The sequence below is a fragment of the Parus major genome, chromosome Z (assembly GCF_001522545.3).
Source record: "Parus major isolate Abel chromosome Z, Parus_major1.1, whole genome shotgun sequence".
Taxonomy (NCBI): Eukaryota; Metazoa; Chordata; class Aves; order Passeriformes; family Paridae; genus Parus; species Parus major.
Genome location: NC_031799.1, coordinates 8,316,766 through 8,333,926, shown reverse-complemented (window position 1 = coordinate 8,333,926; position 17,161 = coordinate 8,316,766). Strand labels below are relative to the sequence as shown.

General features: G+C 51.7%; 1 protein-coding gene across 3 annotated transcripts; it reads left to right on the top strand.

Moving 5' to 3' along the window:
- The first annotated feature begins 52 nt into the window (after nt 1-52).
- PIGO (phosphatidylinositol glycan anchor biosynthesis class O) lies at nt 53-16,953 on the top strand. Of its 3 annotated transcripts, none has more exons than XM_015652658.3 (12): nt 53-617; nt 1,027-1,520; nt 3,414-3,557; nt 4,672-4,795; nt 5,777-5,936; nt 7,020-7,193; nt 9,023-10,592; nt 11,153-11,284; nt 11,560-11,762; nt 12,542-12,612; nt 13,210-13,326; nt 13,537-16,953. In XM_015652658.3, exons 2-12 carry the CDS (start codon nt 1,028-1,030, stop codon nt 13,616-13,618), a joined length of 3,270 nt encoding a protein of 1,089 aa, XP_015508144.1. In that variant the 5' UTR covers nt 53-617; nt 1,027; the 3' UTR covers nt 13,619-16,953. The 3 variants fall into 3 exon arrangements, with proteins under 3 accessions (XP_015508144.1, XP_015508142.1, XP_015508145.1); XM_015652656.3 differs by having other exon boundaries at nt 11,081-11,284; XM_015652659.3 differs by lacking the exons at nt 12,542-12,612; nt 13,210-13,326; nt 13,537-16,953 and having other exon boundaries at nt 11,081-11,284; nt 11,556-11,724.
- Nucleotides 16,954-17,161: the final 208 nt, after the last annotated feature.

Here is a 17,161-nt window from a genome sequence, read left to right as displayed (position 1 = left end):
CAACAGGCTCCTGCTGGGATCTCCCATGGACATGCAGTGACATACAAGAGTGAAAAATTAGATAAAACAAAAACATTCTTCCTGTGAGGGTGGTGACGCGCTGGCACAGGATGTCCTGAGAAATTGTGGATGCTCCATCCCTGGAAGTGTTCAGAGCGCAACCTGGTTGAGTTGAAGGTGTCCCTGCCCACAGCAGAGTGGTTGGAACTAGTTGATCTTCAAGGTGCCTTTCCAACTTACGAGTCTGTTAATTTGGGGAACCCACTCCTATGAAGGATGCTTCTCCCAGTGTATCGCCTCTGGGAATGTGAGCTGCTCCCCCTCTGCTGTCATTGCTCTCAGAAGCTGCCGCTCCTGTGCGTGACTCTGCGTTCTCTACAGCGTGCTCCTCTCAGCGCCCACCACAGGGCGGGGTCTCCTCTGTCGATTAATTAATTAGCTGATTAATTAAAACACCGCTTTCGCTGTTATGAGAGTACCTCGCCTGACGGGAGGCGCGGTGGGGCCTCCCGTCCACAAGGGGGCGCTGTCGCCGCACGCAGCTCCCGCGGCGCCGCTCTAGTGCGGTCGGCGCCACGCGCGGCGCTTCCGGGAGCGACGGGCGCCGGGAGCCGCAGGTGGGACGGGACGGGAGCGAGGTCCGGGGGATGAGAGAGGGGCTGTGAGGGGGCGGGAGGGGACACAAGGGTGGTGCCGGTGTGAGGTGGCGGACCGGGAGTCGGGGGTGCAGGGGAGGGGCTGGGTGTGTGTGAAGGGAGGTGGGTGTGCCGAGAAGGCGCTAGGCAGCGCTGGCAGTCGGGAGGGAGCAGGACTCGGCTCCCGTTCAGGAGGGGATACAAGGAGGTGAATGGGGCAGTTGCCAGGACACGGAGGGAGACCAAGTAAAGTCAAGCCAGGCAGATGGAGGTTACTGCCGGGCGGACGGGTGGGTGTGAGAGGTGTTGGGCCAGGGATGGGTGCTGGCAGGGAGTGGTGCCTGCCCGGGTAGAGCCTCTGGGGGCTGAGCCTGCCTGTCCTTCCCTCTAGGATGCAGCGGTGGCCAGTGGTGCTTTTCCTGGCCTGGGTTTGCTTTCTCTTTTTTGCTGGTATCGGGCTCTTCATGAGCGGCTTCCTGCTCACCCGGATCGAGCTTGCCAGTAGCAGTTCCTGCTCAGACCCACTCGTGCCTCCACCTTGGGAGAGGCAGAGCCTCCCGCCAGGCTCCTGCTGGGCTCCCCAACGCTTTTCCAAGGCCGTGCTCGTCATCATCGACGCCCTCCATTTTGAGTTTGCCCGCTTTGACCCTGCCAAGGCCAGCCCTCTGCCCTACGAGAACAAGCTGGGTGTCCTGCACCAGCTGGCCACCTCCCAGCCCCGCCATGCCCGGCTGTACCGCTTCCGAGCTGACCCCCCCACGGCCACCATGCAGCGCATCAAGGGGCTCACCACCGGCTCACTGCCCACCTTCATCGACGTGGGCAGCAACTTTGCCTCCTACGCCATCCAGGAGGACAACCTGCTGGCACAGCTGGTGCAGAACGGTGAGTTCCTGGCCTTTAGCTCAGGCAGGGAAGTTTCAGACTAGATGTAGAAAACCGTTTTCTTCATGGGCATAGGAACAGGTTGCCCAGGGAGATGGTGGAGTCACCATCCCTGAAGGTGCTTAAGAGGCTTCTGGATCTCGTGCTGAGTAGTGTGGTTTAAGGGTTTATAGTGGTGGGTGGATGATTGGATTGGATAGTTTTGAAGGTCTGTTTCAAACTTGATGATCCTGTGACTGGGGCTGTTTAGCCTGGAGAAGAGAAGTTTGTATAGAGACCTAGTAGCAGCCTTCCAGTATTTGAAGGGGACCTACAGAGAAGCTGGAAATTAATTCTTTGTCAGGAACTGTAGTGATAGAATGAGGAGCAATGGGTACAAATTGACACAGGAGAAGTATAAGTTAGATATTAAGAAGAAATTCTTTACTATGAGGGTGGTAAGATATTGGAACAGGATCCCAGGGGAAGTTGTGGATGCCCCATCCCTGACAGTGTTTAAGGCCAGGTTAAATAAAGCCTTGAAAAATCAATCCCTTGAGTGGGAAGTGTCCATGCCCATGGGAAGGGGCTTGGAACTGGATGAGCTTTAAGGTCCCTTCCAGTCTCTCAAAATTGTATAATTTTATGACTCTGTGTGGACAGGGCATGTGCAAACCTCTGCTCAGTTTAACCTGTATTCAAAACCTTGATTACTTTCACGATGGGAAGGGCACTACTTACAGCAGATCCACCCTGTGAGCTGATTCTTTTGCCTTGCTTAAGGACAGTTACCTAAGGCAGGGCTGCCATGCAGGCAGGGTGTCTCCAACTTGGGTTGGGAGTGAGAAGTAGCTGTGACCGTGGCTTCATCTTCATCATCTTTGAAGATGAGAAAGCAGGTGATAAGTGGCCACACCGATGGTGTTTGTCCCAAGGTCACCCCCAGGAATGCCTGTAGGAAGCCAAGGGCAGTCTGTCCTGCAGTGTGAGGCATGTGACAGGGGAGGAGCCAGGTGTGCCAGGTGGTGCCAGGTGTGCTGTGAGGGTGTCCCTCAGGCAGCCAGCATGCCTGGGCAGCTGCCTGCAGCCATGAGGCAGCAACCTCATCCCATTTTCATTGTAGTTTGGTGCTGCTGGGGGGTGCTTAGTGTAGCTGTTATGGTGGGGTAATGGAGTAGAGGGAAGAGGACAGGCCACAGTGGTTTGTTAGCCAGAGAGACTTCCTCCCAAGGCTCAGAGTGGGCTAAGGCAACATGACTTTCTGTGAGCAAAGGTGGACAAATGCAGTAAATCATCTGAGGCAAAATGCACCAGTTGATCCTGTGCCAGAGTAGCAGTCTCAGAGAAAAGGGTTCCTGCTCCCAGGTTGAAGAGCTGTCTGGAAACAGCTGGCTGGTGGCAGGGCAAGGAGAGGAAAGGCAGAGGAGAGAATCGGTCCTTTTGCCTTCTCTTTTCCATGTCTGGAACACCATCACCATTGTGTTTAAAATCCAGAGCTCAGGACTCCCATCTCCTACTCCATCACCTGCTGCCTTGCATTTTGCAGTGGGCTCACAGGCCTCAGGTGGGGCTTTGTCTGCTTCATGCTGCACCCCATGCACACACTTGTTGGTGGCTCGAGAGTTTTTCTGCAGGGGTGACAGGTCAGCAATAAGTCCTGAGGTTATGCGGTGTGTTTGGTGTGGGGGGCACTCATGGGCTTAAGGTGCTAGTGGACTGGTCCTTCTTGTATTCAAACTCATTTATAGACATACAGTCTTTTTTTTAGTGAAAGTTTTAGTTTTGAGTGTGAGTTGTAGAGGAGCCATTGCTCCAGACTCTGACCTGGGTATGCCCAGGCTCTTTGGTTTGTTGTGGTAACATCATGATTCCGGAGGGCTCCATCTCTCATTGGTTCCTTTCTCTCTGGCTCAGGAAGGAGAGTGGTTTTCATGGGTGATGACACATGGGAAGGACTCTTCCCAAAGAAGTTTTTCCGTTCGTATTTCTTCCCTTCTTTTAATGTGAAGGATCTTCACACTGTGGATGATGGGATTCTGCAGCATCTCTATCCAACTGGTAAGCAGCTCTTTTCACCAGAACATGGATAAACCTTGGCCTAATGTGGGAGTCCTATTGCAAATTCGAGGTAGGGCTGAAGGATTTTTTCTGTTACAAAGCAGCACTGGGCAGTTACACACTGCTGCCCAAGGATTACAGTGCTCTAGCTGGATTTCCACAGATAAGCCAGTTCTTGGAGCCCACAGACCATTTCTGTAGATACCTTTCCTCTGTCTGGGACAGAATTCAGCTTTTTGGGATGAGGTTAGATTACATCTGTCTTACAAAATACGCTGGTGGGATGGAGACAGAGGAGCAGCTTAACTTTGACATGTGGCTGCCTAGAGAGGCACACAATGCTCTGGGGAAAATGCAAGTTAGGAGGCTGAGACACAGCACTGTTCTCAACAACGCATTAGTGCTTCCTAGTCATGGGAAGAAGATGAAACATGAAGTTGGTTTGTGATTTTTAGGTGATTTCCACCTCCCTGAGGTCCTGGGACCAATTGAAATGCTCTTTCATTTTAATGTGTATGAATCTAAGCAAATCAGGGGTGCAGTGGCCTCTCACAGACAAGTCTGTGTGCCTTGTATGGGAGCTGAAATTCAACATTTAACTTTAAATATGTTGGTTTCCATGTGTCAAGGCCCTGAAGCAGAGGGGAGAGGTCAGGGTAACTTTCTAACTAGGGACTGTGTTGGTGTGTCACTCCCATGTCCTGGGTGGGATGCAGAGGGGCATGTTGATGGGTCCAACCTAAAATATCTCCAGGGCAGGATGGCAGTTCTGGGTTCTCCTTTTTCTGAGCATTTTTTTTTAGCTCAGTCTGTGACATTTTGAGGTAAGTTCAAGATGACTTGGATAACATTGTACTGTTCTCCTTCTGAGGGATGGGGAGAAAAAACAGGGATACTAAGAAGTTTGCCAGGCTTTGAGGTTCTTGTGCCATTGCACCCAGGAACCTCTGGCCAAGACTATGCTTTACTTAAAACCTGCATCAAATTCCTCAAGAGCTGGCAGTGACAGTGGCAGGAGGTGAAGAAACAGCAGAGGCACCCAGGAAATTTTGGCAGGAGGATCTAAGCTTACAATTCCAGGGTGGTACATGCTAAGTTTGCTTTTGTTCTGCAGTGGATAGTGGTGAATGGGACGTGCTGATTGCTCATTTCCTCGGCGTGGACCACTGTGGGCACAAACACGGACCCGACCATCCCGAGATGGCAAAGAAGCTCACCCAGATGAATGAGATGCTCAGGTGATGAGTGTGGTGCTGAGGGGTCGCTAGCTGCCTCTTTCTTCAACCAGACTGGCAGGATCATCCCAGGGAATTGACAGATGTAGAGGGCAGCAGGGAATGCTTGTTAACATGGAAAACAGTTTTTGCCAGGAGCAGCTGGATCCCCAGCTATGCCGGGCAGCATTGCTTGCATAGATGAGTGTTGAGAGGTTTGGTTTCATAAGTAAGACTGCCTTCAGGTCTTGGTTCTCTATCAAACTGTGAGATGATAGTGCAGCTGGAGAGCAACTGAGCCTTCCTCTTTCCATCTTTAATATGGAGATTGTCCCAGTGAGGTCTGGCTAATGTTTGAGAAGCAGATGGAGGACCTTGGCTAGGGAATGAGTGCTGCTGCATTTACCACACAGACCCATGAGCTGCACCTTTGAGTCAGAGGGTAGGATGAGATCCAGAAATTTCAGTCATGCAGATGTGTTTCAGCCCAAAATGCTGCAGCTTTTGATTCTTAGTACTGCTTTAAGTTTTGCTGCTAGAAGGAATTGGTAATTTTCCCTGCTGTATCTGAGAGCACAGGATATACTGTGTCCTACCTACTGCATCCTTCAGGGACTAATCCCTGCTTTTTTCCTTTGAAGTGGGAGATGGCTCACATAACATGATACATGACCCAAATAGGAGCAGCCTAAAATTTGTTTTTGTCAGGAACCTTTCTTCTGAATTGCATTTTGTCAAGATCTGTGAAGGCATTTTTGCTGGAGACCCAAGCAGGATTGGTCCATTCTGTCTTAGAGCTCTGAATTTTCAGTTTGGCTTTAAAGCAACAATTTAAAACACCCTGGTCCCTGGCTTGTTGCAGTTCTGCATCAGCATTTAGTTTTGCTCATACCCTTTTGTTGGCTTCACCTCTGTGGTGCAGGCTTGTGGGGAGATGTCCTCTTCCACCTAAGCTAGTGGGGCCCTTACCCAGGGAGTAGTTGACTTTCCTTATCTCGGTGACAGGTCCTTGGTGGATCACCTGGGAAATGATACTCTTCTTCTGGTGGCTGGGGATCACGGCATGACAGAAACTGGAGACCATGGTGGCGACAGCGAGAAGGAAGTTAACGCAGCACTGTTTGTATATAGCAGGACACCCCTGTTTGGCAGTGGCCCTCCAGAGGTGAGAAGCTGACTCTTAGCTATCCGTGCCCAAGCTGGTGCCTGAAAACTGCATCCTAGTATTACAGAGAGTAACAGTTTGACTGTGATTTTTTGACTGAGAGGTATGGGGAGTACAGCACACTGTCATAGAATCGTGGAATAAGCTGAGTTGGAAGGAATGCATCAGGATCATCAAGTCTAACTCCTGGCCCTGCACAGGACACCCCAAGGGTCACACTGTGCTCCTAAGAACATTGTCCAAACACATCTTGAACTCTGTTGGGCTTGATGCAGTGACCACTTCCCTGTTGCAGTGCCTGACCATCCCCTTTTCCTACTAGCCAGCCTAAATCTCTCATGGCACAACTTCAGTCCATTCCCTCAGGTCCTGTCACTGTTCACCAGAGAGAAGAGATTAGTGCCTGATCCTCTTCTTCCCCTCATCAGGGTATTGAAGACCACCCGAAGGTCTCCCCGCAGTCTTCTCCTGGCTGAACAGAGCAAATTACCTCAGCCACTTCTCACACGGCTTCCCCTCCAGACACTTCATCAACCTCCTGGCTGTCATTTGGATGCTTCCTAAAAGCCTAAAGTCTTTCTTACATTTTGATGCCTAAAACTGCCCCCGGCATTTGTGGCCACCCCAGTGTAGAGCAGAGCAGGACAATCCCCTCCCTTGCCTAGCTGGCGATGCTGGGGGCAGCCAGGATCTCCAGGTCTCTTTCCATGGTGCTGCTTTCCAGCCTTTTCGCCTTGATTGACAGGAGTTGGGGTTCTGTCACCTTGTCTTGAGAGAGCAGTGGAAGGGCTGACACAGGATGCAGAGGACTGAAGTGTTTGGAATGCATGTTCAGGTCACTACAGCTGTGAGAGGTGCTTGTGTGGGGCCAGGTGAGCTGTTGGACAGCCAGTGCCTTCCCCATCAACCTGCAGCTTCCCACAGGCATGCTTCTCACAATAAGACTCTGGGAGAGAGCAGAGCAGTTCCTCTGCCTGGATTCACCTTTGAACAGGGATGTCTTCCCAACTGTCCTGTCACATGAGTGAAAAGCTGCATTGCTGTGTTCTCTCTGAATTTCTGATTCCTCCCATGTCTCTCCAGGAGCCTGAGACCATTCCCCAAGTGAACCTGGTGCCCACTGTGGCCCTGCTGCTGGGGGTGCCCATCCCCTACAGTAATATTGGGGAGGTGATGGCTGAGCTGTTCGCTGGGGACGGTGATGCTGTGTCTGCAGCCTTGCAGCAGCTTTCAGTGTATCACATCAATGCCAAGCAGGTATGGCCTGTGGTAGGCCTCTCCTTTGACTACAGGGGAGAAGGAACGGGTTTTTAAGCACAAACCTCTTCTGTTAGGTGGAGGTGAGATGGTGACATGCTGTTATCTTCATTGGGAACTTAGTTTGAAGCATTACATCCTTGCAGTATGTGCTCCAGTAAAAGATAGCCCCATTTTCCCTAAAGAGAAATGAGAGCCACCTGTTTAGTGCTGTGGTATGGAAACTACTGTCCGGGAAGGTGGAGAGAGGTTGGACCCAGATGGTCAGAAGTGGATTAGGTAATAGGGGACCCTGATTCCTCAAGTCTGAAGATGACACAGAGGCAAGTGTCATGATTGGAGATTTGAAAGTAAAAGTGGAGATTTTGACGCTGCCTTAGTTTTGAAGGAGATGCAGTGTTAACAAAAAACACTCCATCTCAGTGGAAGAAGGAAAACAGTAATGAAAGATCAAATAAAAAAAATTACCGTGTAACAGGTAATACTAAAGTAAGATACTAAAGGAGCAATTTACATGAAGCGCAACAAAATACAGAACCCCAGGAGCAGATTGACAAAATTAGAATGAGAGTCTCTACATCGTGTATAAAAGAAGCCTAGGCAGTGGAGCAGGCTAAGTGAGAGCCTCTATGGATGATTTGAGGGCCATCTGTTGTGGCTCTGGTCATGGTACAAAGCCAGATTTGCCACAGGCATTGCAATACATGTATCTTAGCTAAGGGCCAGTCAGCCTTTGAGGGACCCTGGATTGCTGGGAGCACAGGAATAACTCCTCCAGTGCCCAACCAGCTCCTTGGAGTGCCAGTTGGACACCACTGGTGCAAGCCAGTGAGGAGCTGGAGAGAATGATTGCTAGTGGGAAGACAGGAATGACAGACCTCTGTAATTATAGAGCAGCAGAGTGCTCTGACATTTAAAGATCATGGTGTGTATTGGTGTCCATTAATCACTGAGGATATCAGTCATCACTGGTTAGGAATTAGCATTATCAAGTCGTGCCTGTTTAAATATTTGCACTCATTGTTTGAGGAGGTTTCTGGCTCGATAATGATGGTGTTGAAGAAGCTGTGGCATTCCAGGGAGGCCTGTGAGAGAGCTAGTGCACACATCTGCTATCCATGGGCAGAGGGAGACTGATTCTGACTATGCTCTGAGGCAAGTGGAAGGTGTGTGAAGTTACAGTGCATTTCAGGACTGGAGCAGATCTACACTGCTAAGCCGATGGATGTGTATGCAGATGGTCTGCCCTGCTAATGCCCCTGTAAGAATTCTTTTATGACTTTGGGATTGTGCATATCCTGTTGAAGTAGAAGCAAAAAGAATGAGCTTTCCTTAAGATATGGTGCAGTGTATTAATGTGCTAATATTGAAGAAAAGGAAGCAGTTTGATTTCATCCACTATAAGTATTTTAAAGTGATGTTTTTCCTCAGACAAAACTGTAAAACTTAACAGGGAATGCAGATTAACAAGTCATTAATAGTAATGACTTGACCTTCTGGAGCGCATTTGCCTTACTGCTGCCAAAGACTCTATAAAAGCCCTTAGTGATGCACAGCATTAGCAGAGGTGTAGCTGCAGGAGTCGTTGTGGTTGTTGCTATGGATGCATTGCTTGAGAGGGATGTCAGTTTGCCAGAGAGATGGAGTTTCCTGATGGGGACATCCTGGATTTGTGTGACCAGCCCTGGGTGATGTGGCTGGGGACAGGTATGCCCTGGCAGGGTTTGGTATATTGAGATTGTTGCCATTATGAAGGGGCAGTGTGAAGCAGTGAATCCTGTTCCATTTTCCCAGTGCTGCTGTCTGATCGTGTGTATTCTCTCCTGTAGGTGGATCGCTTCCTGCAGTCATACTCACTGGTGGCTCAGGACCTGCCAGCAGAGCAGCTCCAGCACCTGCAGGAGCTCTTCTCCAGTGCTGTCAAGGAGCACACGCAGCTCCTGACCCAGGTGCAGGGGACGACTGTGCCTCCAGAGCTCGAGCCGAGGCTGGAAAGCCTCATCGGTCGCTTCCAGCGCTACCTGCGGGAGGCACGGGCCGTGTGCACCCAGTCCTGGGCCCGCTTCCACCCCCTGCGTATGGTGGGGGGCTGCATCCTTATTGCTTCCTCCTGCTTGCTTTGCTACATGGCCTCAGAGCTGGCCATGTCCTCACAATCCTTCTGTCGCAGCTGCCTCCTGTACCCACTCTTCTGGGGCCCTGTGGGGGCTGCTCTGCTGTGGCTGGTCTATGTTTTCACCCAGGAGGGGCTGGATCTGCTCCTGGTGTCGTCATGGGCAGCTGCTGCTTCTCAGCTGGGTTTTTTCTGGCACTGGTGGGGCCAGCATCTCAAGAGAGCCCATTTGACAGGCAGTCAGCCACCCTTGGCCAGTGGTGGCCTGAGGCAGAGGCTGCGAGCATGGCTGGGGCTGGCCTTCCCCATGGGCATTCTTTTCTTCCGCTGTGGAGCTATGTTCTCTGACAGCTTTGTTGTGGCTGAGGCACGGGTGGCCCCGTTCCTGCTGGCCTCGCTGGTGTTGTTGCTGGTAGGGAAGCTCCACTGGGATGGTCGCCTGACTGTGCCAGAAGGTCCCAAGCAGCAGCTCCTTGGCTTTTCTTCTTACCGGAAAGAGATCTGGTACCTGCTGTGCCTCGTGGGCGTGCTCCTGGTCTGCGTGCGCCTCTCCAGTTTCTTCCACCAGTGCCGCGAAGAAATCCCTCAGTGCCGGCCCTCTGTTTTCCTCTCCCCGCTTGCCAGCCTGAGAAACACACGGGCCAAGAACCTCTTCTACCTCCTGTGCGTGGCCTTGCTGGCTGGGCTGGTGTATGCAGTGCAGAGCTGGCTAAGGCACTATGGCAACCTGAACAGCTCAGACCCCCTCGTGCTCTTCGTGCGCTGGGGTTTCCCACTGGTAGTCCTCTGCATTGCCTGCTACTGGGCTGTTGCCTCCAGTGCTGATGACTCTCTTGGCAAACTGCAGGAGCTGGTGCAGGTTGCAATTGTTGTCTTTCCCAGAGCTGTCTATGGCCTAGCATCCATGGGACTGCTGCTCCTGCTGGGCAATCCCATGACAGTGTTTGCAAAGGACACACGGGAGTCGGCAGGATCCATCGTCACTCCCTACCTGGGGGTCCCTGGCTCCGAAGTCGACTTCCTCCACGTCATCCCTCAGATCTACAAGAGGATGCAGGAGTCTCAGAAGAGCCGGCTGGAGCGGGGCAGCTGCAGGGCCACCATTGCAGCGTACGGGCTGGGCAGCGTGTACTCAGCAGCCCTGGTCATAGCTCTCACTCTCCTGGGCTTCCTCTTGATGCTTCTGCACAGCGAGCGGCTGAGCTTTGCCTTCCTGCTCCTCTTCGTGGAGGCCTTTGTGCTGCTGCATATCCACACATGTGCCAGAGGCCTTGCCGGAGATGCTGGTGAGTCTGGGCTCAGTAGAGCAACCACTGGATGTGTGACCTGGGCCGCACCTGCAGTGACTTTGCATTAATTCCAGTGGGAGAAGCAGGATCTAGTTTCTAGTCTTGGGAAATGATGGTGCGCTGATCCTCAGGGTACTTAAATCCTCTAGTAGAAGAAAGATGGATGCAGCATGCATGTGAATGTGGGAGGAGGAGGAGGAGTGTCTTGGGTCAGGGAAAGGAGCTCTTCTTCCCGGGGTGTGGACAGTCACCAAACCCCACTGGTGCTGACAGAGTGCAGTAGCAAGGCTACTACCAGCAGAGGGAATGTTGGCCCCTTGCTGTATCTAGGGAGAGTTGGATTGTTTCCTGTCTCTTAAAAGAGCCAACATGGAGAGGGAACCTGGAAAAAAGGTCACTAGGCTTTTTTTGACTATGCATCTGTCTTGTTCCTTGATGCTGACATCCCCACCCCCTGCCTCTGTTTTTGTCTTTTATTCTCTCAGAGCTGTTTTCAGTGCCGTGGTACGCAGTCATCTCCTGGCTCCTTGCTGCTTCACAGTTCTTCTATTCCACAGGCCACCAGCCTATCTTCCCAGCCATCCACTGGAATGCAGCCTTTGTTGGCTTCCACCTTGACCACAGCACAAACCTCCTGCCCGCTGTCCTTGTGGGCGCCAACACCTTTGCCTCCCATATCCTCTTTGCAGGTAAATCAATTTCTTCCTGGGCTGTGGAGCCCAAGCAGACACAGCTCACTGCAGTGCCTTGCCTGGGGGCTCTACAGGTTGAGCATGAGGCAATAAAAAAGGCTCCAGCACCAGCTGAGCAACAACATCCTCGCTGTTCCCACTGTGGGGCCACAGTAGCCTGGCCTGGAGCTGGGTTTTGTGCTTCCTGCACGTACAGGGCAGGATGGCAGAGCCTGGACTGCTCCTCACCTCCTGGGCTCCGATAACTTTTTGTGCCTTTGTCCTTGAGGTAGTTGGTTGCCCGCTGCTCCTGCTGTGGCCCTTTGTGTGTGAGATGTCCAACTCACAGAGGAAGAAGCCCAAGAAGGAGTCCCGGGAGGAGCTGCAGGAGGTGGAGGAGCACATGATGGAAATGAGGCTGCGGGAGTCTCCAAAGGAGTTCTCCACTGCTCTGTTGCGGCTGGGATTGAAGTACCTCTTTGTCCTTGGGGCACAGGTACGGGCAGAGGCAGGGTGGCAGTGGGAAAAATACGAATTTCTAGGAGGAAATTGGTGTGCTGTGATAACTGTGGGGCTCTCAGACGAGAGAAAGAGGTCAGCCGAGACAGACAGGCCCAGGGCTGGAGTGTCTGGGTGCAGGTGGAAGAGCAAGTCCCTTCTCAGCCATGCCATTTGCTCTGTGCTTTACGACAGGCTCCAGCATGGAAATGCCATACAGATTAGGATGCTTTTCATACCCATATGCCCAGAGTGGGAATGTCTGCTCGGGAACTGCAGGGTTGTAATCCTACTCCCTGTCTTCCTTAGCATTCCTATCTCACACCAGCTCTGGTTTTCATGTGTGCTGTGATGATATAGGGAACTAAACACCAGAAACTTTAATCCTGTGAAAGAAATGAATAGTTTTCTGGGATTTATCTCTTCAAATCATTCTCCTGTGTTGTCAGACCAGAGACAGTGCAAAGGGCAAGCCCTGGAGCAGGAGAGCAGCAGCACCCCTCTCAGTGAAATAGTGGGTCAGTTAGCTCATGGTGTGAGCCCACTCCTGTTCTGCCCCAGCCTGGCCCCACCAGGGACTGCATGTACCCCAAGCTCCTTGTTCCCTGACTTGAGGACATCAAGGAAGGGAGTCGTCTTTAGGATGCTCATTCCTGACATGTGCTATGCCAGCCTCTCAGGCACGTGTAGTTTAGGACCACCTTCAGATTTGAACCTAGTGCCCAGGAGGTCTCTCCGGAGTCACCTGTAACTTGTTTTTCCTGATCTTTCCCACAGCTTCTGGCCTGTGTTTGTGCAGCTATGATCCTCAGGAGACACCTCATGGTTTGGAAGGTCTTTGCCCCAAAGTAAGTCCCAGGAGTTGCTCTGATGCTGGGTTAAGACTCACATCCCTGACACCTTGACTAGAGTTCACAGACAGTAATGTTGGAAGAGACCCTATGATTGATCTTCTGACTCATTACCTAGTAGTGGTTGTAGCAATGTCCCTCGTTAATTCCTGCTTGAAATTCAGAAGCTAGACTTGAACTAGAGCCTAGAAGTTTCTCTTCATCTTAACTTCCAAGGACACAGAGAGCCCACCTGGAAGCTGAGAATGTTGTAGTCAGAGAGCCAAAAGTAAGGATACCGGACCAGAAGTGATAAAATCAGAAATGCTGAAACAGCAAACCTTTGAACTAGTTGGTGTGAAGGGTGACTTCAGCCTCTGAGGGATTCACAATCCCACCTAAGTCAACAGGTCCTGAGTGGCCTCTAAACTAGACGAGGGCTTGGCTTATAGGTTTCCAGCAGCAACTGCTGGGGAATGAATGTAATTCAGGTTTTAGGATGTGGGATGCTACCAGGCTCTCATTGTCAGGAAAATCGGTCAGCTGGAGGGTAGCAGCCTGTTTTTGTAGTCATGCTGACTGTTGCATCCTTAACTGCATCTGTTGTGCCTGTAGGTTCCTCTTTGAGTCGCTGGGCTTTGTGGTGAGCAGCATCTGCCTTTTGCTGGGGATCTCCCTGGTGATGCGTGTGGACTGTGCCGTCAGCACCTGGTTCAGCCAGCTTCGGCTGAGGTAGCCCTGGGGACGTGAGGAACCTGACCTGCTCGTCGGCCGAGGCTGTGGTTGTCTCCTTGCCTCCCTCGGGCTGGGAGGGATACACAAGCCGCCTGCAAATGAGTGCCTGCCGACAGCAGTCAGGGTTTATCCCCAGCTCCCTGCCTCTGTGCTGAACAAAAGGACTGGAGCCAACTGTTCCTGGCTCACGGGGATGGTGTTTCTCAGCAGGGGAGGTCAGAGCTCTCACTGGGCCTTTGCTGGCAGCAGGAGGACTCTGCTACAGGAGCCCAAGAAGCAAGAGTTCTGAAGTGCTGGAGAAACACCAGTGGGGATCTTGCTGCTACTTTCCCGACACCTGCCACAATGTGTCACATCTGGTAGGCTTCAGTGGCCAGCAAGGTGTCACCTTGATTGTGTGAAGACTCACGGGATGGGGCCTGCTGAGGAGGGGAGAGGAGATAAGGAAGGGGAGGGAATGTCCCACAGCCGCCACTTGTTTTCATGTGCTCAGTTTTCACGCTGGCATCACACTGCACATGGTTCCATGCAGATGGTTCCTGGAGCCTCGGTGGCAGCTACCCCTCTGTAAAATCAGTCAGCTCTGTAGTTAAGCCTCTCTTGCCATACACTCAATCCCAGTTTCCTGGGGAAAACTGCCTCTGAGTTGCAGTGGGGAGCACTCTGGGCTGCCTTGTACAGCAGGCTTAGCTTGGGCCAGTGGTAGCAGGGACAGCTGTGTGCATGATCAAGAAATTCTCCACTTCTGTTCTCAGCCTGCCAGGGTCCCTGTGGACTGGGTGGTAGCAGCCAAGACTCTTGATCTCTTCCTGGGTGTGTGCTGCTGGATGCTGGCTATTGGCTGTGATCAGTTAAGATGAGGAGGATGTAGTGACAGAATATGGGCTCACACCCATACTGGCCTGGCCAGCAGGAAAGGAGAACCTGGACTAGCTGTCCCAGCTGCAGAAGTAGCCCTGGTATGAGCTTCAGAGCTTGGGAGTAGCTACTTGAAAGCCTGGAGCAGGCACCTGTTCTTCTGGGAAGTGGTTTAACTTACTGGTGCCTGTGTGTGTGCTGGGTGCTATGGACCAGGTGCAGCCAGTCACATCCATGATCCCCATGTCTGGGGCTTGTTTCCCTCTTGGCCTTGGCATTCTCTGTGAGACTTCATGCCACAAGTAAGCTATGCCAAACATACCCTTGACTGCTCACAGTCAGGAGACAAGGTGTTTCTTTCTTTATGGGCATAGGTAGAGTGTGGTTACCATAGTGCCTGGCCACATCCTAGCTCAGTTCCTCCTGCAGTGTCAGTTGGAGCTGGGATTCCTTACTGACCTGAACCTCTGTGTGGCATTACTTGGTGCTATGAAACTTTTTGTCTCTTTCCTGTCTGGAAAGAACCAAGGAGTACTTGCCTGGGATTTCTGCAATGATATTTGCCTGATCCCATTAATTTTTAACTCATGCACCATGACTAGCCCTGTTCGAGTCCCTTGCTGCAGACTGTTAGCATAGCTCCAGGCTCTTCCTCTCCTCTGCCCTGCAGAGTCCCAGGGAAAGTCTCATTATTTTATTTCTTGCCATTTTTCCCAAGTGCCCAGTTACTGTGGCTCTTGAGGGCAGGTGGAATTTTGTATTTTACCCCTGAAAAATGCCTGCTCAGGTGTTCAGATGCAATTCCAGGGAGGCTTAAACTGTTCTAATATTGGGTTTCCATTGCCTGTCCTGTTCCTGATCTGCTGGCTGTGCTCTACTACCTCAGCCTCTCATGTCCTCTGCTCTGTGGTCCTGCTCAGTTTCACCTGACACAACCAGGGACTGGTTTGTAGGTGGCATCACACCCAGGCCTGCTTTACTGCCTGGATGCACAACACCAGTGCTAAGACCAGGAAGGCTTAGTGGCAAACAGTGAGGGAAACTGGAAGCTACAGGAACGCATCAGCTCACAATTAAAATGGACTTGGGCAGCCACACCCTTAAAAATAGGTTATTTGCTGAAAGCTGACTTCATGGTGGCCATATGCTTCTGAAGGAATGAAGGGTGTGTTGATATGGGGAGGAGGAAGGGGGTAAAGGTGGCCATTACCCAGTAAATTTTCATTTAATGTGAGGTTAATCTGGATAACACATGTTGCTAAACACCAAGGCTGGTGCTCAAATTGGTCTTACAACCTCAGAACATGGTCAGGAGCTTTCTGCCTGCCTGTATTTGTGCTGGCAGAAGTCCCTGTGGCCACTGATATTGTAGGACTGGCCCCTGACATCCCTGCAGCTGCCACCCAGGCCCCTTTGCTTCCATCTCTGGGACTTGATCCTCTTTTCACTGCTCACTCCAGTGCAGCTGAGCATTCCCATGCCCACTGTTCATGGTTGGAACACTCACACGGGGCTTGGGCACCCTCTCCTCTCCCCTCCATGCCACCCCTCTGCCCTGTGGGCTCATGGTCCCGGGAGACCAGGGAGAGCAGAGGGAACAGCAGAGCTGTAGCGTCACGAAGGGACACACTTATCTCGCCAGAGACTAAACAAAACTTGCAGTAGAAGAGCTGCAGGTACATCCTCGTCATTGCAGAGATGCCACGGAGTGCTGGCTGCTCAGACACAGCAGACTGGCTGTTACACCAAAGATTTCAGATCCATGAAGATGAGTTTTCTAAGGGCTGGAGACACTCTTGCTTCTTTTAATTGACTGTTTCAGTTTTTGTCAGCCTTCTTCAGTTGCTCTCACACTGATTGATTGGCTGCCGTTCTTCTGAGCATGCTGGGGATTACAAAGTTAATGCCAGTCTAAGGCCTGGCGACCTTGGAAGCAGGTCATGCTGCTGATGCTAGAGCAGATGGGGCTGTGTTTGCTGATTTAAAACCCCAGGAGGGGGTTGCCTCCTAGTCCAAACCAAGGCTCTTTGGGACATCTGTGTGCTGGGGCGTAGGTTTTTGCCCCACATCCCTCCAAAGAGGTTGTCACAGGGTCCTGCTTGGCTCTCTTTAGGTGAGTTATTCTAGGTGGTTTATTTCTGGTCCCTGTGTCCCTGGGCTGAGTGTTACAGGGCACAGAGTGCTCACCTGAAAAGTTTTCATCCTGCACGCCACAATCTTTCTGCACTTTGGGCTTTGCAAGTGTTGTGCATGTGTTTCTTGGCAGGGGAGAGTCATTGGGAAACTTCCCTGGCTCAGGCCCATGGTCTGTCCCATGGTCCTGGCACAGAACAAAAATTCAATTGTGTCTCTTTTTTGCCTAGAAAATAGTGACCAAAAGCTGCAGCCACTGTGAAAAATTGTGAGTGTTGGGAGCACCTGCAGCTCTGGGCCATGGGGCTAACACAGATCCCAAGGGATGGCACTTTTGGGGAGCCCAGGGCTTGCTCAGTCTCTGTTCCCACAGCCATTCCTCTGTCTCATCTCTCTCTGGCTTTCCCTCAACTCTTCAGGCTGCTTTTTTATGCCAAGGCACAGTCCCGGTCTCAGTGTGCATGTCCTCCCTTCCCCTCAGGAAGCAGCAATGCCAGTGTGCGGGGAGCAGGCTGGGGAGCCCTGCTCTCTCCTCTGAACCCTGACTCAGTGCACCACGTGGCTTGGAGCAAGATGATAGTTTTATTTTTTATTAACCTCTTTGTACCTCAGTCCCTCATTTGGGGAAAAAAACAAAACCGGGGATGGGCCCAGTTGTGGAAAGCAACCTGGGAGCTCTGCATGCAGTGTGGTGCTACACTTTCCTGGGTATCTACATATGTGGCTGCCAATGCTTTCATTCACATCCAGCAGCTATACCTGGAAGGTGGAAGCGATGCTCAAGTCTCTGCTGGGAAGCAGAACTTTTTTTCCTTTCAAAAACCCCTCCAAAACAGGCAAG